This window comes from Hyalella azteca, unplaced genomic scaffold (genome assembly GCF_000764305.2).
Source record: "Hyalella azteca isolate HAZT.00-mixed unplaced genomic scaffold, Hazt_2.0.2 contig17060, whole genome shotgun sequence".
In the NCBI taxonomy this organism is placed as follows: Eukaryota; Metazoa; Arthropoda; class Malacostraca; order Amphipoda; family Hyalellidae; genus Hyalella; species Hyalella azteca.
In genome coordinates, this window is record NW_025946861.1 from 33,902 (window position 1) to 59,606 (window position 25,705).

The following is a 25,705-nucleotide window of genomic DNA, read 5'->3' on the forward strand; positions in this document are numbered from 1 at the left end:
GATATCTAAATAGTTGAAGCGCTGGTAAACATTTGGCCACTCGACGTCGACGTAACAAATCGACGACGTCTGCTAATGGGCGATGGCCGGTGTCAATGGATGTGATGGGTAGGCCGGCCTGCTGATGATGGCCTGTATCATCACTGCTGATATCCGGTGTGGTGTGACAGGCCGTCTCGCTGTACTAGTGTACATTGTTTAGCAAAATTAAATTTGAATAGCAAAGCAAGTGCCTGTAATAATTTTACTATAGTTTACGCTTAAACGTTTTTTAATTGAGTAATAGAAATTGTTTTGAAGGGTAACTTCAAAATTTCAACTGTGGCGTTCGAGTATGAAAACTCCTGTATTTTTGTATAGGAGCCCGCGGTAGTCATTAGGTAGTTGAAGTACCTTCTGTTTTGTTTGTTTGGGATTATAGGTATATACTGGTTTGTAACCTGTTGCCTATATTTCCAGAAATAATCCTAATCCCCGTGGCCCGTTCTTTTATATTTTAGTGGAAACTGGAAAGTACTAGGTACGTAATAAATTACGTAGATCTGTAATGTCCATTTAATTTATTCTTAATCTATTGATTAATAACATTGATTGATAACACATGAATGACATGATCATACTTGAACTACTGTAATACTATTTGTATTTCTTAACATTTCAAAATTTCGTGCAATAATATATTTTTATGAACCAATTGTCAATCATTTTATATTGTACCGTAGATTGTATATGACAAAAAAAGACAAATACGTCATTGTATATGACTAATTGATGTAGATTGTAGATATCTTGTTGTCTGATTGAAATTATTACTCCACACTGGTAGTCTGGTACCAGTTGGTAGAAGTCCTACTTTTTTTAAATATTGTGGCTCTTGGGGCTCTAAAATCGTATAATGATATAATTTTAGTAGGTATGAAATCTCGTGGCTCTAATGTCATGTATTTTTGTTTGATTGATGAAATCACAGTTCACAAATGTGTCTTTTTATAAAATTTTCGTTTTCAGTACCATCAGCGGCATCAGATGGGGTAATAAGAGATGGGTGGGGTAAATTGGGACAATCCTCAACTTCCAAGGCTCCACCACAGTGTAAAAATGATATAGCAGCAAAATAATTAAACATTTTAAATTTATAACTATAAATAGTGGCATAAGCGCATAACCATAAGTCATAGGCCTAAACATCAACATTTTTCCTATCTATGTAGCATCAAAAGCCATCAATAAAGTTAAGGGGAGCATCTGCCCCAAAATAAAAAATTTTGACCTCTCTGGTTTTTATATCGTAGTACTAGTAATCATTTTAACCCTTTCCTGTGCGGACATAGAAATACGATGAAATTGCAATATTTGATGATTGTGTTTAAAACTATGACCAATTCTAAGATATATTTACTTGTAAGCATTTTTCGAAAATTTTTGTATATAAGTTGTAAATCACAATTAATGAAGTGATCATATATCATCATATGGGGGCTTGCCGGCCTAAGCCTTAAGGTACAAAAAATTTGCAGATTTTGACATTGAAAGTTCACTATTTAGATGGTTAAAAACATCTTGATTGCTCTTTTATGCATGTATTATAACACATACAAAGGAAGCAATCAAGACGAAAAAAATTGTAGATACATTTAGTATTTTATGGCAAGATATTTCCAGACCATCCATAACTATAGGTACGTTCGACTGAAAAACATGGCTTAAATCATAATACTGCTAACCACTAAATGCTAACAAACATTTTTACCAAGCGCTGTAGAAATTTACCTTTAGCGGGTATATGACCAAACATAGTCACTTCCATCTCTAAGCATTGGCGGGCATATGCTCTGATGCTCATATATGATCACACTAATTTTTGCCATCATATTTCACCATCTTGCATTTGCTTCAAGTAAATGGCATCATAATCCACTGTGCAGAGAGTGAACGAAGATTTAAAGACCTATGGCGACACATTATCGGCAAAATTTTTGCCTTCAGAAGATCTTGCCGACACATTTAGATTGAAATTCTTGCATTTAATATATTTCTCAGTCTTCAGCCAACTATTTAGAAAAAAAGTAAGGTTTCCGGTACGTTGGATGGATTACAATGCAGCGAAGCTTGTCCGGAAATCAGTTGCAATGAGTTCCCGCAAAAAATGTAAACAACATATTTTCGATTGCGTAGTTTCGGTCGCATTAGAGCGGTCAGACTGCTTTATTACTTGTTCAGTTGACACTTGCTGTACAACCGGACTGTTTTTAGGATAAAATTAGTTATTTGGGGTAACACGTGCATGCAACCTTGTAATAAGTTCATGGCTTGTAAATAGTTCGTCATTACTCAGCGTAAATGGCTTTTCATTAAAAATTACCCGGCGACGCATCTTTAAAATGGCCGGCAACGCTTTGGGCTTAAAAATCCATATATTGCCGACGCTGCATCCACCCTCTGCATAGTGGATCATAATCAGTCAATAAAGCAAGTTTTTAACTAAGATACTAGTAACTATCATCAGTATCATGGCCTTACCTACAGGTCTTCATGGGCTAGAGCTGCCAGAGTGAATACGATAAGTGCCTGAAATGCTATTTTGCCATTGCTCCAGAGTACTTAGCTTTTAATTCAGCTCACACAAATGTAAGAGCGTGTCAGCGCTACGACTCGTACACAATCTGTGATAGTGTGATTGGTTCGAGCTTGTTGGCAGGCTGCCACAAGCAATATGGATGATGTGGGGGGCTTTTTTTACTCCCATTTTAATTACCATAGGTATATGGTAAGTTACCCACAAAAGAGTTAAAGCTTACATTCTAACGCATCTAACAGTACCAAAACCATCTCTGTATGTTGATTTATGCATTCACAACAGATCACAAAAGGGTTAGGGGTGGGAGGGGTGGGGGAGTTCTTTTACATTTAAGATTGGCAAAAATTTGCTGAAAAGCTTATAAGTAGACAGTCTGAAGTCACTGCTCTTTAGTTACCTGGCTGCTGTTGTGCGGGATGGTGTTCATGCAGTCGCTCCCACCATCGTTGACTGAATTTAAGCTCCAGTAACGTCTAGTCAGACTAGTCTTGCATCCTTGTCACTTTGAATGCCTATTTCAAGGCACTCGGGACTTTGTTGCGCTTTACTGAACATTCAAACTTATTGTTACTGCAAACCTATCTCCTCCTAGAGTTTTGAAGCTACAGTAATGAGAGATATACCATTTGAATTGCAAATAAAAGATCTACAAATGATGCAGATGTTTTTTCTAATTTCGTTATAGTATGGATTTTATACTGCAAAATTAAAATGAAAAAATTTCTGAAAATTTCAGGAAAAATGCTCCCATACCCACAAAAATGAGAATTTCTAAAAACCGTTTGCATCAGTTTTAGATAAGGTCTTTAAGCAATGAATGATATGTGTCTTGATGCTGTAGCTTGAAAATCCTAGGAGGAGATAGATTTCTGCAGTTCCGTAAAATGGGGTAACTTAGACCACTTTTTTCTAAATGATGCCATTTTTTTACTAGCTAAATTAAACTTGAATTGAAACATGCAAAATACAGGTCTATACTCTAGGTTCCCTCACCATAAATTGCTGGCTCCTGCCTCTCATAGTTTTTATGTAATTTAAAAAAAGTTATGGTCTTTGTTACCCCAGCTCTTGGGGTAGTATCTAAGACCGGGTGGTAAAATCAATTATATTTTTTGGTAAAATAACTCCAAATAATTCCAGGTTTTGGTGCATTGTAGTAGAACTCTTCCAGTTACATACCGTCAACCAGGGCTATTCGGGACGGTTTTGAGCGTTTTTTGTTAATAACTTCTTACCATGAAACATTTCATAAACAAGTTTAGGCTAATTTTATAGCTCTTTGCAAGGGCTATCGAATGGCATCTTCAAAAAAAATTCCTTATGCTATTCCTGAGGTGCCAGAAGCAAAAAAAGAGTGTCCCGAGTAGACCCATCGAATGGGGCTACTCAGGACACTTGGAATAAAACTTCATTTTAAAATATTTGAAGCATGCAGAGTGTACTCATCCATTGCTAACAGTACTCTGAAGTCCTCCTCTTTCATTGTAGATGATGTAGAGGTAGAATAAATGACATTTTCTGTGATTTTTACTCCTATTTCCTTTATTGATATATTACCATAAACATTAATTACTGTCAACTGGGGTGACTTTGGCTGCGTTTTTGATTTTGTTTTGCAAACAAAAACGGGGTCGTAAACGCCGAGGTCATAAACGCCAGGGTCGTAAACAAGGTCATAAACGCCTGAGTGACTTTGGCCATTGTTTATGACCCCGCTTTTGTTTGCAAAATAAAATCAAAAACGCAGCTGAAGTCACCCCAGTTACTGTATTATTGATGTGGTATTACCATATCCATGAACATGCCATTGAGCATTTACAACAACCTTGTCCACTGCAAGCTTCATATCAGCAGCCTTATAGCATTATTTCTGTGTCTGTAAGCTCACAGGACGGCTTGTAATTTCGCACCATTTTAATTGGGTTGAGTGAATTTACTATAAAAATATAACTCAGTACTCGCTGCAGTGAGTGACAGAGAGCGCATTTTCTCGTCAACGAAAACTTGAGGTCACAGACGAACGGACAGACAGACAGACGGACATGGCAAGCACAATAGTGCTCGTTTATGCGCCATGTGCTTGTTTTAACGCCATTTTAATTGGGTTAAGTGAATTTACTATAAAAAAAAGATTGTGAAAAACATACCTGAAACAGAAAGGAATGTTTTAGTGACAACCATCATATATTTTGGAGAAATAAATCATAGTTTAGGTCAAATACTTTTCATTCCATGATGCCCGGTGCACAATTCTATATATAGCATTCTATGTACAATTTTGTGACGACCGATGATGCACTAATTTTTTGATAAGTGTAATTTTTTTCGCCGAGCAAGGTAAATGTAATCAATATTATTTGTTTTTAATCCATTTTTTTTCTTAACTGGACTCTTTGCTTACTGAGGTTCTACTGTAAATGCATTTTTGGGGGTGTCCCGAATAGCCCCGGGGGGGTGTCCCGAGTAGCCCCGCCGTGCGGAAATGGCCGCCATTTTTTTTTTGGAATGAGATAGGACAATTCTGTCAATTACGTTTTCAAGCCGACACCTGGGTGCATCTTTTATGTAAGTAAAATTTTTTAATACGGCGAATATTTTTTTTTGGCTACAGACCTTAGCAGAAGTAACTTTTCAAAAATGCGTTTGTCACCATTTTTTTCAGGAATTTTTCAAAGCTAGTAAATGTAGTATTTTTCAACTTTCTTTATACTACATAGATTGGAAAAATGTTGACGTTTACACCACTATATTTAGTTTTTCAATATTCCAATTAGTTTTGCTACTATAACAGTTTTACGCCGTGTTGGAGGACTGTCCCGAGTAGCCCTGCCAGTCCCGAGTAGCCCCGGTTGACGGTATGCAAATGACAAACTTGAGGAAAGTGTCATAGTTTGCAAATGGGGGGCACTGCCCCATAATGAGGGAAATGTGATGACCTATTGGCAGCCCTGATGGGGTAATATTGACTGGCTTGGAAATTAAGTTAAAATTACCATATATAAGACTGTAGAGTCTGAAACATAAAGAAAAAACATTAATAGGTTTTCAAACATAAAATATGTTATATATGGTAATTTTATATTAACTTCCAAGCTGGTCTATGTTACCCCATCAGGGCTGACATTAGGTGGTCTAAGTTTCCCCAATTTTGGCGTTTTCCGGTTTTTGTGCTCATCTGAAAGCTGGAATTCTGCTCTTTCCAATGGTACCACTGCCATCGCTGTACGCCAATATTTACGTTCATGACGTCTCTTTAAAGGGAAGCGGGTGGGAGAGTTCTTTAACTAATTAGATATAAAGTAATTAGCTGCTGAAATCTTTGAATATAGTTTTTACTTGATTTGTGCTGCAGTTACATGCTTAGTCTCATCTTAAAGCTGACATTCTGAGCTTTCCAACGATACTACTGCGATCCATGTACGGCAATATTGACGCACACAGCCGGGCTTAAACGGGGGGGCGGGGGGTGGAGTTCCTTCAGTAAATAGACCTAAGAAAATTAGAGCGGCAAGACTACATATATTGGTGTATCTGACATCTGAGCTCAGTCACCCTCCTAACTTTGTACGGAGAGGTGCGCTACAAGTTGCTGCTAGCATCCTTGAGTGGATTAAGCTACAGAAGCCTATAGTTTGGTATCCATGCTACATTGAGTGCCTATTTCGAGGCGGGCGGGACTTTGTCACGCCGTCCTGAAAAGTTCAACTTATTGTCACGGAAAACCTATCTCCTACAGTTTTCAAGCTACAGCAATGAGACATACACCATTTGATTCGTAAGGACCATACCTAAAAATTTGATGATCATTTTTTTGAATTTCTGTCTGGTTCATTTTTTATATGGGGAAGAAGGGGGGGCAGGGGGGAAAAATGTGATAAAACGCGCATAAAAAAAACTAAGGGGAAAATGAGAAAAAAGATCATCAAATTTTTAGGTATGGTCCTTACGAACCGAATGATACATGTCTCGAAGTTGTAGGATGATATTGTAGGAGGAGATAGATTTTCTAATGTACCCCTTTTTAGCCGTTTTCTATGAATTTCACCTTTTCTATCAATTTTTTTGAAAAATTCATAGAAGCAAAATGTTCTTATTTTTACATTTTATGTATGTATGTGAAGTTTCATGATGATCGGATAATAACTGTAGAAGTTTTTCCGGAGGGTAGTCGGTCCCCTTAAATAATAGCTTTTTTTGTGGGTCACATTTTTAATTTTTTAGCCTATTAGATATGCAAACTTTTTAAATCTTTCTATTGTGTTATGTAGTCTCAGTCAGGGTTGGCGATTTCTTTGATTTTTTTTTAAATAAAAAAATAAAAAATCAATGATTTTTTTTATTTTTTCATGATTTTTTTTATTTTTTTTTATTTTTTCAACTTTTTTGTCTTTTTGAAGTGTTATTTTTTACGTTGCAATTAGCCTACTAACAATAGCAGTATATGGATCATAATGGATGGCTAATAAGGGCACTTATTGCCTTCAATAATGCCAATAGGCCAAGGTGGTGTTTACCACTCAGGGATTTTTGGGTAAACAATTATTGATAAGTCTATTCATTAGCTTTGTAAAGTTTGTATGGAGCAAGGTAATGAGCTAAATATTGACCATTTAACTGGCTTCAATATTCAAAAACACTTCAGGAATGCAGATCTTCTAAACATTGAAGAGTCACATAACAGATAGGTAGCTGATAGCACAGTGCGCAGCACTATCAATAGATCTACTAGTTTTATGTCCTATAAATCTACCAGACTCTATCCTCTATATACACTGACTAGTAGTGACTGAGTGACTGACTGCACTGTACCCATTTAATTCAGACCAATAAACCAATATAAAACATAAACTGAACGATAACCAAACAAACCTCATTCGACTTGAAACGAGATTTAAGTTATGAGAAAATCTAATACTCTTTGAAATAAACATGTGCACAATTCAAATATTTTATATCCATTCACTGCATTTAATTATTTTATACATAGTTTTATAATTGTAATTGTTTTGTTTCTAGTTTTAAATTCACATATTTAAAGATTGAAATCAAATATTTTAATTAGAATACTTGTATTAGGGTGGAAAATCTTTTTAATTGCCTAGAAGGTCAATACAATCTCAACCTCTCAATATACAGGGTGGGGGAGAAACGATTGAGCAGTTTTGAGGTAAAATAAAAGAGTATTGGAGGTACATAAAGAAGAAAGTTTATTTTCCTAGAGGTTAGCATAACATACCATTTAGAATACATATGTTTTGAAAACAATATCTGGAAGATGGGGGCCGTTAGCAGCAACACATTGTTGGAGTCATTCTCAGAGTAGGGAGTAACCGTAACAGTGAATTTCGATCGCTATGCTGCAATGTTGCAATATTTCTTGCAGCCCATGATGGAAAACATTGTTGAAAATAAAGCATTGGGAGATGTGTGGTTCCAGCAGGATGGGGCTACAGCTCACACAGCCTGAATGTCACTCAATGTTTTGAAACGCATGTTTCCCGGAGGTCTGGTGTCTCTGAGGGGTGATTTACAGTGGCCAGTGAGGTCACCTGATTTGAGCATTTGCAATTTCTTTCTTTGGGGACATCTAAAAGAAAGGGTGTTCAAAAGTTGCCCTCACACCCTACCACAGCTAAGGGAACAGATTATTGCAGCAGAGGTTATGGCCCTACCTTGCCATATGTATGAACATGCTGTAGGAAACATCCGAGAATGACTCCAACAGTGTGATGCAGCTAACAAACCCCATCTTCCTGATATTGTTTTCAAAACATAAGTATTTTAAATGGTATGTTATGCTAATCTTGAGGAAAATAAATTTTCTTCTTTATGTACCTCTATTACTCTTTTATTTTGCCTCAAAACTGTTCAATCAGTTCTGCCCCACCCTGTATAAGGTAGCTAACATATTTAAATTGTATATTGTAATCAATATATAACAAATAGTCAAATAGTTAAAGACTACTTATAGCCTTATAAGAATTAGCTAAGCTGCTAGCTATGTACAATGTATTGCAACACTTGATGCCTCTGTACCAAAAACATTCAATTTATTGGAACCTAATACACACTAAAGGCAACAAGTTTATATACCAATTTGTCATTCATAGCACATTTATAATAAACCATGAATAACAATACCTCAATATAAATTAAAGACTGCCACTCAATATATTTAAATATATGAAAAAATAAAAAAAATCATGATTTTTTATAAAAAATCAAGTGATTTAATCACATGATTTAATCATTGCCAACCCTGGTCTCAGTATTAGGCCTTTAATGCCCATTGACAAAATTTTTCTATGTCAAATAGTTTTTGAGTTTTGGGGGTTTTTGTTAAAAAAAGGAAAAGTGGCCCAAGTTACCCCGGGAGTCTAAGTTACCCCATTTTACGGTACCTCCTTTTTTGTCTGTTTTCTAAGAATTTTATGTTTTCTTTAATTTTTTTGGAAAATTCACACAAACCAAAAAGTCTTAGAATTCTGTTTTACATACGTGTACCAAATTTCGAATCGATCTGTTGATAAATAACTGAGATAAAATTTGGGGAAGACGCTCCCCTTAAGAAGTCATACATTTACTAGCTCAAAAAAATGCCTGAAAATGAAAATGTTAAAAAGTGATGTTTCAAAAGGTACTTCTGCTAGCTAAGGTCTGTACGCGGTTGTAATAAAAAATTATCTGTAATAAAAAATTTTGCTTGAAAAAAAGTTGCAGACAGCAGGCTTTAAAACTTCATTGATTGAATTTTTGTACGTAAATCGAAAACAAAATGACAGCCATTTCTGTAACATGGGGTAATAAGGTACACCCCCTTGTCCCTGCCCCAGGGTATGGAACACTCCTAAAAATGCATTTACAGTTGAACCTTGGTTAGCAAAGGCAAATATCCTTGATGTTTGTTGTTGATGTTGATGAAAAACATCAACATCTTGATGTTTTTCCAACATCCTTGATGTTGGGGAAAACATCAAGGATGTTGGGCCAAAGATGCCAGGACCAAAGTTGTGAGGCCAATGTCCTGGCAGAGAGGCCAGGGTCCAGCTTGAGAGACAAGGGTCGAGATTGAGCAGCCAGGGTCCGGGTTGAGAAACTAGGGTTAAGGCTGAGAGGCCCAAAACCAGGTTAAGAGGCCAGGACCGGGCTGACAGGCCAGGGCCCATTTTGAGAGGCTAGGGTGAAGGTGGAGAGTCCAAAGTTCAGGTTGAGAAGCAAGGGTCCAGGTTATGAGGCCAGGGTCCAGGTTGAGAGGCCAGGGTCCAGGTTGAGAGGCCAGGGTCCAAAGAGGCCAGCCAGGGTCCAGACTGAGAGGCCAGCCAGGGTCCAGACTGAGAGGCCAGCCAGGGTCCAGACTGAGAGGCCAGCCAGGGTCCAGGTTGAGAGGCCAGACTGGAGATTGAGAGGCGAGGGTAGAGATTGAGAGGCCAGGGTCTAGGTTGAGAGGCCACAGACCAGGTTAAGAGGCTAGGGTCCAGGATGATAGGTCAGAATCCAGGTTGAGAGGCCAGGTTTCCACCTTCCATTCTTTCAATTTCAATTATGATTGATTCATTTTCTTCTTCAAATTTGCTTTCAGAACTGGTTTCAGGCGTATTGGTGAAGCCAATATCGTATCCAATCTGTCCACTTGATCCAGAGTCTTCCTTAGATTCACTAGAGAATGAAGGAGCAAGATGCTGTGCACATGGACTGGGATGTTTTCTTGAAGAAGAAAGTTTTTATGCTAAAACCCTTGAAGGATTCTGAAGGTCAAAAATACCGTATTACAAGTACACTTCAATAATTTGATCATTTGGCCAGTGTATGGAGACATATAATAGGTAAACTGAATTAGTGTTTCTCACTTGTTGTGAGAAAAATATTGTAGAAGGGCACTAAATTATAGAATAGTAATGAAAACACAATTATTTTACATCTTAATTCCCTACTTGCATGGTCGTAGGCCCAACATGACTCGATGGTCGTGTTTCAAACAATGCAGTTGTAAGTCCAACTGTACTGAATGGTTGCCTTTTAAAATACAATGTGATATATGCATGTAATTTTTGTTTTATGTTCAAATTTTGCATGTGCACTCACTATTGGACTAGAAACAATGTAGAATTTTTTCAATGCTGTAACTCAATCTGATTTTCCCACCATAGTCCAATAAAGAGTGGGAAAGTTCAACAAGTGAATGGCACCACAGATTCCCAACAAGATCAGTGCTGTACTGTGCAGTTGGCAGCAAAGAGTAGAGTTGCACCACCAAAACAAAGGAGGGATGCTCACTGAACATGTTCAAAACAACTAGCACCAATTCCTTATCATGACAATAATATTACAGAGCATGTGTGAAAGGCATTTGAAGTACATTATATGTATATCATGCAGGGTTGGCAATGATTAAATCAAAATGATTAAATCATGTGATTAAATCACTTGATATTTTTATGAAAAAATCATGATTTTTTATTTTTTCGATTTTTTTTATTTTTTTGATTTTTTCATATATTTAAAAATATTGAGTGGCAGTCTTTAATTTATATTGAGGTACTGTTATTCATGGTTTGGTATAAATGTACTATGAATGACAAATTGGTATTAAAACTTGTTGCCTTTAGTGTGTATTAGGTCCTAATAAATGGAATGTTTTTGGTACAGAGGCATCAAGTGTGCAATACATTGTACGTAGCTAGCAGCTTAGCCAATTCTTATAAGGCTATAAATAGTCTTAACTATTTGACTATTTGTTATATATTGATTACAATATACAATTTAAATGTGTTAGCTAGCTTATAAAGGGTGGGGCAGAACTGATTGAACAGTTTTGAGGTGAAATAAAAGAGTAACGGAGGTACATAAAAAAGAAAGTTTATTTTCCTCATGATTAGCATAACATACCATTTAAAATACTTATGTTTTGAAAACAATATCAGGAAAATGGGGTTTGTTAGCTGCATCGCACTGTTGGAGTTGTTCTCGGAAGTTTTCTATAGCATGTTCACACATATGGCGAGGTATGGCCATAACCTCTGCTGCAATAATCTGTTCCCTTAGCTGTGGTAGGGTGTGAGGGCGACTTCTGAACCACTTTCTTTTAGATGTCCCCAAAGAAAGAAATCGCAAATGCTCAAATCAGGTGACCTCGCAGACCACTGTAAATCACCCCTCAGAGACACCAGACCTACGGGAAACATGCGTTTCAAAACATTGAGTGACATTCTAGCTGTGTGAGCTGTAGCCCCATCCTGCTGGAACCACACGTCTCTCAATGCTTCATTTTCAACAATGTTTTCCATCATGGGCTGCAAGAAATTTAGCAACATTGCAGCATAACAATTGGAATTCACTGTCATGGTTACTCCCTCCTCTGAGACTGACTCCAACAGTGTGTTGCAGCTAACAGCCCCCATCTTCCAGATATTGTTTTCAAAACATAAGTATTCTAAATGGTATGTTACGCTAACCTCTAGGAAAATAAACTTTCTTCTTTATGTACCTCCATTACTCTTTTATTTTACCTTAAGACTGCTCAATTGGTTCTGCTCCACCCTGTATATTGAGAGGTTGAGATTGTATTGACCTTTTAAGTTAAATGGTCAATATTTAGCTCATTACCTTGCTCCATACAAACTTTACAAAGCTAATGAATAGACTTATCAATAATTGTTTACCCAAAAATCCCCAAAGTGGTAAACACCACCTTGGCCTGTTGGCCCTTATTCGATGCAATAAGTGCCCTTTTTAGCCATCTATTATGATCCATATACTGTTATTGTTAGTAGGCTAATTGCAACATAAAAATAACACCTCAAAAAAGATGAAAAAATCAAAAAATCAAATAAATCAAAAAATCATGAAAAAATAAAAAAAATCATTGATTTTTATTTTTTTGATTTTTTAAAAAAAATGAAAAAAATCGCCAACCCTGATATCATGATAACTATGATACACCTTGTCGTTAAAAGGTTATCAACATCATAGGTCATTACAAAATTGTGCATAGAATGTCACAGATAGAATTGTGCTCCAGGCAACATAGAATTATAAGTAATTAACTTAAACTATGCTCTATTTCTCCAAAAAATATGGTGGTTGTCACTAAAATATTCCTTTCTGTTTCAAGTATTTTTTTACAATTTTTTTTATTATTGTGAATTTATTCGGATGGATGGATGGACAGACAGAAGGATGAACATGATGAGCACAATACCGGTAGCACATTTTTTTCCATAAATGAGAAAATGCGCTTAAAAGGCTATACAGCTGCTGATATGAAGCTTGCAGTGGGCAAGGTTGTTGTAAATGCTCAATGGCATGTTCATGGATCAGGGTTGGCATTGATTATATCAAGCTGATTAAATCATTTGTTTTTTTATAAAAAAACATGATTTATTTGATTTTTTCAATTTTTTATTTTTATTTTTTTATGTATTTAAATATATTGAGTGGCAGTCTTTAATTTATTCTGAGGTATTGTTATTCATGATTTAGTATGCATGTACCTACTATGACAAATTGGTATATAAACTTGTTGCCTTTAGTGTGTATTAGGTTCCAATGAATTGAATGTTTTTGGTACAGAGGCATCAAGTGTTGCAATACATTGTACACAGCTAACAGCTTAGCTAATTCTTATGAGGCTATAAGTAGTCTTTAACTAACTATTTGACTATTTTTTATTTATTAATTATAATATACAATATAAATGTATTAGCTAGCTTATACATGGTGGAGCAGAACCAATTGAGCAGTTTTGAGGCAAAATAAAAAGTAATGGAGGTACATAAAGAAGAAAGTATATTTTCCTTGAGGTTAGCATAAAATACCATTTAAAATACTTATGTTTTGAAAACCATATCAGGAAGTTGGTGTCCTGTAGCTGTATCACACTGTTGGGTTCATTCTTGGAAGTTTCCTACATCACGTTCACACGTATGGCAAGTTAAGGCCATAACCTCTGCTGCAATAATCCATTCCCTTAGCTGTGGTAGGGTGTGAGGGCGACTTCTGAACATCCTCTCTTTAAGATGTCCCCAAAGAAAAAAATCACAAATGCTCATATCAGGTGACCTCGCAGGCCACTGTAAATCTCCCCTCAGAGACACCAGACAACCGGGAAACATGCATCTCAAAACATTGAGTGACATTCGGGCTGTGTGACCTGTTGCCCCATCCTGCTGGAACCACATTTCTCCCAATGCTTCATTTTCAACAATGTTTTCCGTCCTGGGCTGCAAGAAATTTTGCAATATTGCAGCATAGCATTTGAAATTCACTGTCATTGTTACTCCCTCCTCCGAGAATGACTCCCAACAGTGTGACGCAGCTAACGACCACCATATTCCAGATATTGTTTTCAAAACATAAGTATTCTAAGTGGTATGTTCTGCTAACCTTGAGGAAAATAAACTTTCTTCTTTATGTACCTCTATTACTCTTTTATTTTGCCTCAAAACTGCTCAATCAGTTCTGCCCCACCCTGTATATTGAGAGGTTGAGATTGTATTGACCTTTTAAGCAATTAGAAAGATTTTCCACCCTAATATGAGTATTCTAATTGAAATATTTAATTTCAATCTTTAAATATGTCAATTTAAAACTAGAAACAAAACAATTACAATTATAAAACTATATATAAAATAATTAAATGCAGTGAATGGAAATATTAGGTTTGAATTGTGCACATGTTTATTTAAAACAGTATTAGCTTTTCTCATAACATTAGTCTTGTTTCAAGTCATTCAAGGTTTGTTAGGTTATCGTTCAGTTTATGTTTGGTATTGGTTTATTGGTCTGAATCAAATGGGAACAGTGCAGTAAGTCACTCAGTCACTAGGTACTAGTTGGTGTGTTTAGAGGGTAGAGTCTGGTAGATTTATTGGACATAAAACTAGTAGATCTATTGATAGTGTTTTGCACTGTGCTATCAGCTACCTATCTGTTATGCGACTCTTCAATGTTTAGAAGATCTGCATTCCTAAAGTGTTTTTATATATTGAAGTCAGTTAAATGGTCACTATTTAGCTCATTACCTTGCTCCATACAAACTTTACAAAGCTAATGAATAGTCTTATCAATAATTGTTTACCCAAAAGTCCCAAAATGGTAAACACCACTTTGGCCATTCTTGAAGGCAATAAGTGCCATTTTTAGCCATCCATTTTAATTGATATACTGTTATTGTTAGTAGGCCAATTGCAACATAAAAAATAACATTTCAAAAAGACAAAAAAGCTGAAAAAAAATAAAAAAAAATCATGAAAAAATTTAAAAAATCACCAACCCTGTCATGGATACTCTAGTATCACACCAATAATATGACAGTGTATGGATGTGGTAATGTATCAATAAAGGAAAATAAAGTAAAAATCACAGAAAATGTCATCTATTCTACATCTACATTGTAAGGGGAGGCGTTTGGTCCCGGTAAGTTTAATATTTATATTAAGGAGGTAGATGGTACAGCGGTGGACAAGACTGGCATGTAAGGCTACTGAAACCACCTGGGCACAGCTTAGAGAAATATATTATGAAACACTGAAACCAGCATACAACCAACAAAGTGTGCAGACACCGCCAGTTGGTGCAGAGTGAAATGGGGTTAGTAGTGGTATGATGGTATGGCAGCAGCAAGGCACGCTAGCAGTTGGAGCTTGCACGTTAACAACACAGCCGAAATCTCGCAAAATCACCAGGCCCTCAGTCCTGGTTGCAGCTAGCAAATCGCAAGTCCTAATCACTAAAACAAAAGAACCAGTTAAACAAGGTCACCCACACGGGCTGACATCACACAAGATACAAATGGCAAACGCATGGTCAGGCAATAAAATCAATCCCTAATTACCATCTAAAATTGCTTGTTTCTTTTACTAGAACATCACAATAAAAACATATTTGCACTGGCACAATAATTCCGGACAATGTGAAAATTAGTTCAGCAAGTCTCTCCTCTGTGTGCTCCACTAAGGTTGAGGCAGGTTACTCAAAGGAATCACGGTTCTCTCAGTGCTTGTCAACAGCCCGCCACAAGGAGCAATCCAATTTCACTTGCTGCACTGGAGTCGTGGTGAAGGATGCCCTTGGATTCAGTTTAATTCCCAGGTTTTTCTAGACTCAACTCTTGATGCCCTACAAGTGAACGAAATGCGGGAATTGGCTTTAGTGCACGACAGGAGAGCAAGTGACAGATATACAAGTATGTAACATAATAAAATATAACGCAATAAATGCATTGGCACACATGACACAATTATAAATGTAACACAAATGGGTGAATATATAAAAGAGTGGGAGCATTAAAACCTGGTTCAGGCAAATGTTACTACTCACCCATAAAGGGGCAAAAGCAGGCAGGCAATCAGCAAGCAGCAGGATCAGGCAAGGCACGTCGCAGCATCAAATGTCTGGTAAACTTGCATCAATTCCATCAACCACGGCACAGGGATAAGCTTAAGGCTGGCACAAATACATGCACTGACTCAAAAGATCTATCTGAGAGTGATTCACATTCATGAGTCTGGAAAGAGAGAACACAGGTGAGTGGAAGGAATGCATGGCGCAGCAAGCTGAATAATGATACACAAGCCACACCACTACGCCACACCACTACAACATCATCTATAAAGGAAAAGGACTTCAGATTACTGTTAGTAATAGATAAGTACACTCTGCATGCTTCAAACGTTTTAAAATTAAGTTTTATTTCAAGTGTCCCAGATCAGGGGTAATTCAGGATGCTTTTATTTTGCATCTGGCACCTTACGAATAGCACATGGAATTTTTTGAAGATGCCATACAATAGCCCTCACAAAGAGCTATAAAATGCGCCCAAACTTGTTTGTGAAAAGTTTCATGGCAAAAAGTTGTTAATGAAAAACGCTCAAAACTGTCCCTTATTACCCTGTGACAGTATGTTTCCTATGGGTACTGACGCAGAACCTGCAACCATTTGTTATAAATTATGCTTGAAGTGTTGGCTTTCCTTCTTATTTTCTTCAAAGTTGAGAGCATTATTTGGAAAAATTCTTGCTCACATATTTTTCTCATATTACCATGTGGCATCTCTTGGGTGCAAAAGACTTCTTTTCAAATGTCACTGTGAATTAGCACATAACCTTGCTTATTACCCAGCAATTTGTGCGAATATCTGCAAAATTGCACTTTTTTTCCTGTCAACAAGTCTTTGAAAATACAACAAGTCTCTGCCTATTTTTAACTTTTGGTTCACATTTCAGGAGTTGTTGAATTCCTTGGTTAATCCACCACATGCCATCGGCAACAAAGCCTTAGAATTTTGCCCCCAGACCTCAGAAGAGAAAAAAATTGCCATTCTTGTGGTTGAAAAGTGGCTATTCTGAAGCAGTGCTCAGTTGAGCATTTATTATATATTTAATAATTTTTTTAGATTTAGTGGTTCCTTTGTGTTTGCTATTAAGCCCTTTCATCTGTTGGTAAGGATTTTTGGAAAATATTAGAAGCAAGAATTTGTAGTTCTTGAATTATTTGATGTCCAGGCAGGCATGATATCTCCTTCTTGATGAAATAATAAAAGGCCATTTGAAATGAAGTTATTATTCAGCTACCATATACTGATTTATATAGTTTTTTTCAGTCATGGAAAGGGATGCCAGTTTTAATGTCAAAATCAAGACAGAACATGATGAAACAAACTACTGTATACCAGTAAAGCCTGAACGAATCTTATTTGATGACGAGGTAGGTAAAGCTGTAAGATGTGTAGATTGATTTGATTAAATTTAGTTGTGAATATGAAGCACCAGTTATATGGCTTATATATTTTGTATACAACAAGCATTGATACAAAGTAGTTCCTTATCCTCTTTCTAACTGTCTCAGATTAGGTGCAACAATGCTCTGAATAAGAATTTTAGATTGGCTTTTTCAAGTTAAAGTGATGAATTATGCAATTGATCTAATAGAAGTAGATAATAGATAACTTATCAGTTATTCTGATAAAAATTACTGAATTTTATTTAGCCTCTTGCTCTCCTCTCAGGATTTTTCTGAAGAGCTCCCCAGCTTTTGGAGAGGCAAGTTTGAAGATCTTGACTACCAAGACCAAGCCGAATGCTCCTCACCCAGCCTGCCAGACATCACTCTTCCGTCAGTAGAACAGGTACTTATATAATTACTTGTACTTTAGAGGCAGCACTGTTGAAATTAAGTAGAACAGGTACCTATATAATTACTTGTATTTTAAAGGCAGCACTGTTCAAATTAGAAATGTTCAAGTGTAAGGGTTACCGGGAAATGTTAATGAAAGTGAATTTGCTGGAGAAGTTCAATGGCTTCCCTCAAATCTGACAATCAATACTGAATTTATGAGATTTTGATGAACTGGGTAAATTATTTCATTCTTTGTTTCTGAAGGATTATTTAATAATATAATTGCATTCCTGCGTTTGGTATTTTTTTTTATTTGAGACGAGACAAGACAACAGGCTCTGTCCCGGTTCGCAATAAAAACCGGGACAATTTTCAGCCCTCCGTAGGAATTCCGGGACGATACCGAGACGAGACGAGACATCCCGGTTAAAATAGGTAGCTCGGAATTTATAGGTTATCCCGGAATTTATAGCCATTTTAACGAAACATAACGAGACGAATCAATTATTGATGTGGTGTCAACTTTGGCTTACCATCGTACATTTATACAGAGCTGGGCAGCGCTACTTTGAAATGTAGAGGCCGCTACCGCTCCCGCGACCGCTACATGCTCTAAATGTAGCGGGCGCTACCGCTACAATTGCTTGCGCCGCTACAATTGCTTGCTACCGCTACAATTGCTTTCAGTAGCGGTAGCGCCGCTACCGTTACTGAAAATGTAGCGGCCGCTTCATATAGCGCGCTACTGCCCCCCTCTGGTAACATTTAACATGTTGACACTAGTAACAGGCTGAGGTTGACAACATTACACCGAAATCTTTCGTACAGTTTTATTCTGTAATTTATATTATGTATCATGCTGGTTTTTAAATAATATTTAATACTATGAAGTAAAATCTAAAGGCTTTATCTATAAATGTAGCGGTAGCGCTGTTGCGGCAAAACCTCGTATCGCTACTTAAATATGTAGCGGGATAACTTGAGACGTATCCTTTTACTATTCTGATTGGAGCTCGGCAAGTGAAATGATTTTTGCTACGAATACATGTTGTGGTTTAATATGGTACTTCATCTTGACAGGCAAATAGAAGTGGAAAAACACGTTTTTGTTAAAAAATTGTGTTCTATGGTTTGGAGGAGGCCATACTAGCTGTAGCTAGTGACATCGGCTGACTGGACAGACTTTGATTTGCCTCCAGCTCAATCACAGATTCAGATTCATCGATCTTGCCTTAATCAATCTCCTTCAAAAAAAAGTTTGGAAAGAAATTTCAACAACATGTTAAAATACAACCAAATTTAAGTTGGAAAAAATATAATAGTTTGATCTTCAAAAAAGAACTCGACATATCCATGTGTATCCTTTCTAAATAACGTTAAACAAGCGTTTGATAAAAATTCAGGAAACTGCGCAATTGTGAAAATTTCCTGGAGGCGTAGCACAAAATTTTACTAAAGGCAGAGATAATCTAAAGCTAGCTTTAGTATTATTAGGAATATATTACCAGGACTCCACTCCACTGTCTACTAATAGGCAGAGCTGGGCAGCGCTACTTTGAAATGTAGCGGCGCTACCGCTACCGCTACATGCTCTAAATGTAGCGGGCGCTACCGCTACCGCTACACCCACTAGATTGTAGCGACCCTACCGCTACAGTAAAATGTAGCGCCGCTACATTAGCCGCTAAAATGGCCAAAATTGTCGGAAATCTCTAAATATTTATTGTTCTGCTATTGGGATTTACTCATAAACATTTAATATAATAAAACATTTTCAAAGCATATCAATGCAACTTTATTGCAATTAACCTAACCGAACTAGTACTGGTTAGATACAGTAAATAAAAGTTACAGTTATTTTTATGTTTTACCTTTCTTACATGGATGTCTACTTTAATCTACCAATCTCAAAAATTATCCACATATACATATGAAAATCAGTCTTTTATTTGTATATACAGGTTGTCCCAAAATAAACGATACTCAACTTTGAATGGCTGTAACTCTAAAAGTAATAGAGTTAAAAAAATTTTGGATGGTTAGTATTTGTTCCCTATGTTTTTCTTCATCTCTCCACCAAAAATCAGACAGACTTGAACAGTATTCCAGATATTGAGGAGCGCCCAGTCAGCTCGAAGTTAACATGTTTTGAAATACACAAAGAAGAGGTTCTCAAGCGCCTGGTAGCTCTAAATCCCAACAAGTCATGTGGACCAGACGGCTTCCATCCCAGATTGCTCAAAGANGTTTGATAGAACTTTCAGTGACATGTGCTAAAATCGTGCTTGCGCAAAGTTTCAGTAAGATCATTTTGCATAATCATTATATTGTCATGACATGTTTTCTTTTCGCTGTTTTATTTTTTGTATCTTTGGTGAGACAAAAACAAGGCAATCTTTGGTGAGAGGCAATCATGACAACCTTTGGTGAGAGACAATCATGGCAATCTCTGGTGAGACACAATCATGGCAATCTTTGGTGAGACACAATCATGGCAATTTTTGGTGAGACACAATCATGGCAATCTTTGGTGAGACACAATCATGGCAATCTTTGGTGAGACACAATCATGGCAATCTTTGGTGAGAGGAATTTCAAAACCAAAGATTGCCTCTCACCAAAGATTGCCTTTCACCAAAGATTGCCATGATTGTCTCTCACCAAAGATTGCCATAATTGTCTCTCACCAAAGATTGCTTTGATTGTCTCTCACAAAAGATTGCCATGATTGTGTCTCACCAAAGATTGTCATGATTGTCTCTCACCAAAGATTGCCATGTTTTTGGCTTACCAAAGATACAAAAAATAAAACAGCAAAAAGAAAACATGACAAGACAACGTAATGATTAGTAAAATGATCTTACTAAAACTTTGCGCAAGCACGATTTTAGCACATGTCACTGAAAGTTCTATCAAACGCTTATGGCTAGATCGATCTGTCTGATTTTTGGTTGAAAGATGCAGAAAAACATAGGGAACAAATCCTGACCTTCCAAAATTTTTCAACTCTATTACTTTTTGAGCTACAGCCATTCAAAGTTGAGTATCGTTTATTTTGGGACACCCTGTATATATGTGGATTATTTTTGAGATTGGTAGATTAAAGTAGACATTCATGTAGAGAAGGTGAAACATTAAAATAACTGTGTAAAAATAACTGTAAGCAAACTGAAACATGAAAAAATACCTGTAAGTGGTAACTGGTAACAAGTAACAACTAACATGTTGACACTAGTAACAGGCTGAGGTTGACAACATTACACCGAAATCTTTCGTACAGTTTTATTCTGTAATTTATATTATGTATCATGCTGGTTTTTGAATAATATTTAAATATTTAATACTATTAAGTAAAATCTAAAGGCTTTATCTATAAATGTAGCGGTAGCGCTGTAGCGGCAAAACGTCGTATCGCTACTTAAATATGTAGCGGGCGCTACCGCTACATTGCCTTAAATGTAGCGCCGCTACCGCAACTGAAAATGTAGCGGCCGCTACATGTAGCGCGCTGCCCATCTCTGCTAATTGGCCGACTAATCTAGACACAGCGTCCCTACTCCCTATACGCTCCATGGCGCCTGAACTCGTTCCGAACGCGTAATGAACTCGACTCGTACTCGTACGGTTCCCATAAAATGCCATCGAAACCTTACTTGAGACTTGAGAGCAACATTTTTTACTCAATACTCAGCCTTACATCGACAGGTTTGCGGTGTTTGTCGGACCACTAATTAACTGCAATATCAGTCCGTCAGACAAATTTTGATAAATCTGCAATTAACTCAATTTAACTGGTAACTGTCTATGGCCCTATATTGGCAATAAAGGGCTAACTTGTCATTCTTCAACCCATGTTTTCGAAATGATTCGTATCGTAATCGAAAAACTTGTTTTGTCTTAAATAATTAAGACAAATCTCGTCTCGTCTCGTTATGTCTCGTTTCAAGTCTGTCTGTCTCGTCCCGGTTCATAACTTACCGGGACACAAGTTTTAAAGTCCGGGACAGAAGTCTTGTCTCGGTTCATACGTTTATTCCGGGACAAATTTTACCCTCTGTCCCGTTATTTTTTTCCCGGAATTTTCTCGTCTCGTTTCGTCTGTCCAGGTTCATTTTGAGAAAATTATTTCGGGACGCAGGAGTCTAGACTCTCAGATTAGGTGCAACAATGCTCTGAATAAGAATTTTAGATTGGGTTTTTCAAGTTAAAGTGATGAATTATGCAATCGATCTAATAGAAGTAGATAATAGATAACTTATCAGTTATTCTGATAAAAATTACTGAATTTTATTTAGCCTCTTGCTCTCCTCTCAGGATTTTTCTGAAGAGCTCCCCAGCTTTTGGAGAGGCAAGTTTGAAGATCTTGACTACCAAGACCAAGCCGAATGCTCCTCACCCAGCCTGCCAGACATCACTTTTCCGTCAGTAGAACAGGTACTTATATAATTACTTGTACTTTAAAGGCAGCACTGTTGAAATTAAGTAGAACAGGTACCTATATAATTACTTGTATTTTAAAGGCAGCACTGTTCAAATTAGAAATGTTCAAGTGTAAGGGTTACCGGGAAATGTTAATGAAAGTGAATTTGCTGGAGAAGTTCAATGGCTACCCTCAAATCTGACAATCAATACTGAATTTATGAGATTTTGATAAACTGGGTAAATTATTTCATTCTTTGTTTCTGAAGGATTATTTAATAATATAATTGCATTCAAAACAAATTATTGAAACATCATTGGAGCAATTCCAGCCACTGAACTGCCTGAAGAAATTCAATGACTTGAGGTTTTGCATTTTACTGAACATTTTTATTTGCAAACAGTTGAGCAGCGAGCAGTGGTGCTCTTCCAAGACAGCACCACAGGACAGTTCTGGCTGTGCCTCTGCCGAATCCCCCGACTCTGGCAAATCCCCTAACCCTGGGGAATCCCCAAACTCTGCCGAATCCCCCAACCCTGAGGAATCCCCAAACTCTGCCGAATCCCCCAACCCTGAGGAATCCCCAAACTCTGCCGAATCCCCCAACCCTGTGGAATCCCCCAACTCTGCCAAATGCCCAAACTCTGCCGAATCCCCCAACCCTGAGGAATCCCCAAACTCTGCTGAATCCCCCAACCCTGAGGAATCCCCAAACTCTGCCAAATCCCCCAACCCTGAGGAATCCCCCAACTCTGCCAAATCCCCCAGCAAAATCCCATATTTCCATTGTGCTGCATGCAACTGTTCATTTGCAAGAAGAGAGTTCTGGAAGGAGCACTTCTTTGAACATCATGCAGCGAGGAAAAGAAAATCATGCACTTGTGCCCAACCAAGATTTCCTTCACCACCTCCTCAGGTTATGGAAGGGAAACGATTTTCGTTGGAAACATCTCCTGGAAAACAAGACAATGATGAAGAATTTCGTGCCAAGTATTCAGCACCCTTGTGTGAGAACACACAACATTCATCACGCAAATCATTCAGCAAACAAAAGCATTCATCACACAAAACATTTCAGTGCACACAATGTAGCTTTAAATCTTCTAGAAAACAAGACTGTGACAGACACTATCTTTCAAAACATGCATTGAATAAGCCGTTGGCTTGCTCACACTGCGACTACACTTGTGTGCTGGGCCGGCAACTCCGCATACACATCAGCTCCAAACACACTATATGCAAAGCTTATCTCTGCACACTATGCAGATACTCGTATTACCGCAAGCAACACCTCACTCGGCACTTCTACTCCAAACATTCTTCCGTACACTAGTCACCAAAGTCTTGAATATTGAATCGAGTGCCTTCAATTTAATTACAATTTAAGAATTTGTTAATATATATCTAAAGTTTGCTAAGTACAAACGGGGTCTTCTAGCAATCATGAATTTCATCAACAAATTTCTCAGATGAAAATGTTTAAAATTTCTTTTTATAGTTATTAAGGGAATTTTGTATTATTTCTGCATCACATTGAGAAAAGTTAGTATTAATTTTGCATTCAATGGATCATGTGGTTTGGGTTTGAACTCATGCAGCCCATGCACTCCTAGCAACAGCAGTCAGCAATTGCTTCAGCATTCCTAGCAATATTGTTAATTAATTTTCTTGTTTTGTTTTGTTCAGTATTGTATGGTGAACTCTGAATTTTTATACATTATTATTAATGTATTACTAAATACTCTAATCGGCGACTGCATCATATACTCTGAGCTATCTTTGTTAAACGAATCTGATATTCTAAGCCCTCTATATGAGAGGAATCTTTCATTCTAAGCTAACTATGTGAGAGGAGTCTTTTTACTCTAAGCTAACTATGTGAGAGGAGTCTTTTTACTCTAAGCTAACTATGTGAGAGGAGTCTTTTTACTCTAAGCTAACTATGTGAGAGGAGTCTTACTCTAAGCCAACTATGTGAAAGGAGACTTTTACTCTAACCTAACTGTGTGAGAGGAGTCATATACTCTAGCCATCTATGTGCTTTCATAAGTTTACAACCATTGTGCATTAATGGGTGGGTCGGTCAAAGGCCGTTTTAAACCGCCCAAGTCTCTTGTTGTTTTCGTTGTAACTCTTAATTTTTGCAAGTTGAATTTCTATCAATAAATTGTTACATTTCTCATTGGGTTTGGCATTGATGCCACCACCTGAACAACGTAGCTCTTGATTAAGTCTTTTCGTTCCAGCTAGTGTTCCAGAGCGTCACAGTTCTTCACTATTCGTTATTAAATATTAACCCAAGTCTAGTGATGATATTTGATCACCTTAACGTTAAACAAGTCAACATTAGTGCCAGAACTAACTGATCTCATTAACTACATCTTAATGCGGCTGAGATCCAATATTGCCTGATGCTGTATGGTGTTGGTAGGCAGTGATTTTAATTGGGATTCTTCATTATTTCGTGTCAATTATTGATGTTAAGGTGCAGAGGTGTATGTTATTCAATGATGCCAAAAAGGCCAGAATGTGAAGCAATGCAAGTTGAATATTCTCGGAGACCGGTGGGTGAGCCTCAGAAGATTTCTAACTTGCACCCGCCTGATATTTCCACTGGCTATTTAAGAGCTTCGCAATGAAAAGAATTTTCGTGTTTAATTAAGGCGTCAATATTATTTCTCCCCCAATATTTACGTACGGTCTAGCACAGTCTCCCCCAATATTGACGTACGGTCTGGCTCAGCCTCCCCCAGTATTGACGTACGGTCTAGCTCAGTCTCATCCAGTAATGACGTACTGTCTAGCTCAGTCTCTCCCAATATTGACGTACTGTCTAGCTCAGTCTCATCCAGTAATGACGTACGGTCTGGCTCAGCCTCCCCCAGTATTGACGTACGGTCTAGCTCAGTCAGTAATGACGTACTGTCTAGCTCAGTCTCTCCCAATATTGACGTACTGTCTAGCTCAGTCTCATCCAGTAATGACGTACTGTCTAGCTCAGTCTCCCTCAACATTGACGCTCGGTCTAGCTTAGTCACCCAACGTCCCAACCAAGCAAGTATCACACACTCGTAAATAATGTTCATTGAAACCAGCAACGTTACTGTCATTTCGATCCAATTTATATAATCTGAATGCGTGAATAATTTAACCACTTTTTAGTACAAGCAGAGAATGGGAAAATTCTACATTTTGATTGATATCTTTTACTTGAGTTACACCAAGAAATTTATTCAGATGATAAAAAAATGTGTATGGATAAATGCAATTTAAAATGCAAAAAATATATATAATTTTTTAGTTGAAATTCTTACCAATTCTACATATTCGAGTGAATTTTGCTATTATTTCTATCTGATGTAAAAATAAAATCATTATTTTACACATATAAATTTTTTTTAGTTTTTTATTTATGTCAAAGGCAAATATCGACAAAATATTTTACTGCTTTTAGTGGCTTCCTCTAAATCGAAATGGTATTGTTTGCTTAGTGTAGCCGAGGCGCGTAGTTCTGACGTTTCTATCCCGGCCACAGGGGTGCAGTACAGGCGCTAATTATCCAAAACTACTGTAATGATAAAATCTATTATATA

At 37.2% G+C, this 25,705-nt stretch overlaps 1 protein-coding gene and 1 long non-coding RNA gene across 4 annotated transcripts; one reads left to right on the forward strand and one right to left on the reverse strand.

Annotated features, from left to right (window-relative positions):
- Positions 1-222: 222 nt before the first annotated feature.
- On the forward strand, positions 223-24,418 carry LOC108670849 (telomere zinc finger-associated protein). Of its 3 annotated transcripts, none has more exons than XM_018158339.2 (5): positions 223-520; positions 17,178-17,281; positions 17,583-17,702; positions 22,007-22,126; positions 22,516-24,418. In XM_018158339.2, the coding sequence occupies exons 2-5, from the start codon at positions 17,180-17,182 to the stop codon at positions 23,443-23,445; spliced, it is 1,272 nt and encodes a 423-aa protein (XP_018013828.1). In that variant the 5' UTR covers positions 223-520; positions 17,178-17,179; the 3' UTR covers positions 23,446-24,418. The 3 variants fall into 3 exon arrangements, with proteins under 3 accessions (XP_018013828.1, XP_047741095.1, XP_047741096.1); XM_047885139.1 differs by lacking the exon at positions 223-520 and adding an exon at positions 16,605-17,016; XM_047885140.1 differs by lacking the exons at positions 223-520; positions 22,007-22,126 and having other exon boundaries at positions 17,118-17,281.
- Positions 15,075-16,151, reverse strand: LOC125179379. Its single transcript, XR_007157250.1, has 2 exons — positions 15,896-16,151; positions 15,075-15,694 (listed from the first exon to the last, which is right to left on the reverse strand). It is a non-coding gene; the product is annotated as an uncharacterized LOC125179379 (long non-coding RNA).
- Positions 24,419-25,705: the final 1,287 nt, after the last annotated feature.

Coding starts and splice junctions, on each gene's coding strand:
- LOC108670849 (XM_018158339.2), top strand. CDS start 17,180: ATGGAAAGGGATGCCAGTTTTAATGTCAAAATCAAGACAGAACATGAT. Junction 17,703..22,006: donor CTCTTCCGTCAGTAGAACAG/GTACTTATATAA, acceptor CTCTCCTCTCAG/GATTTTTCTGAAGAGCTCCC. Junction 22,127..22,515: donor CTTTTCCGTCAGTAGAACAG/GTACTTATATAA, acceptor ATTTGCAAACAG/TTGAGCAGCGAGCAGTGGTG.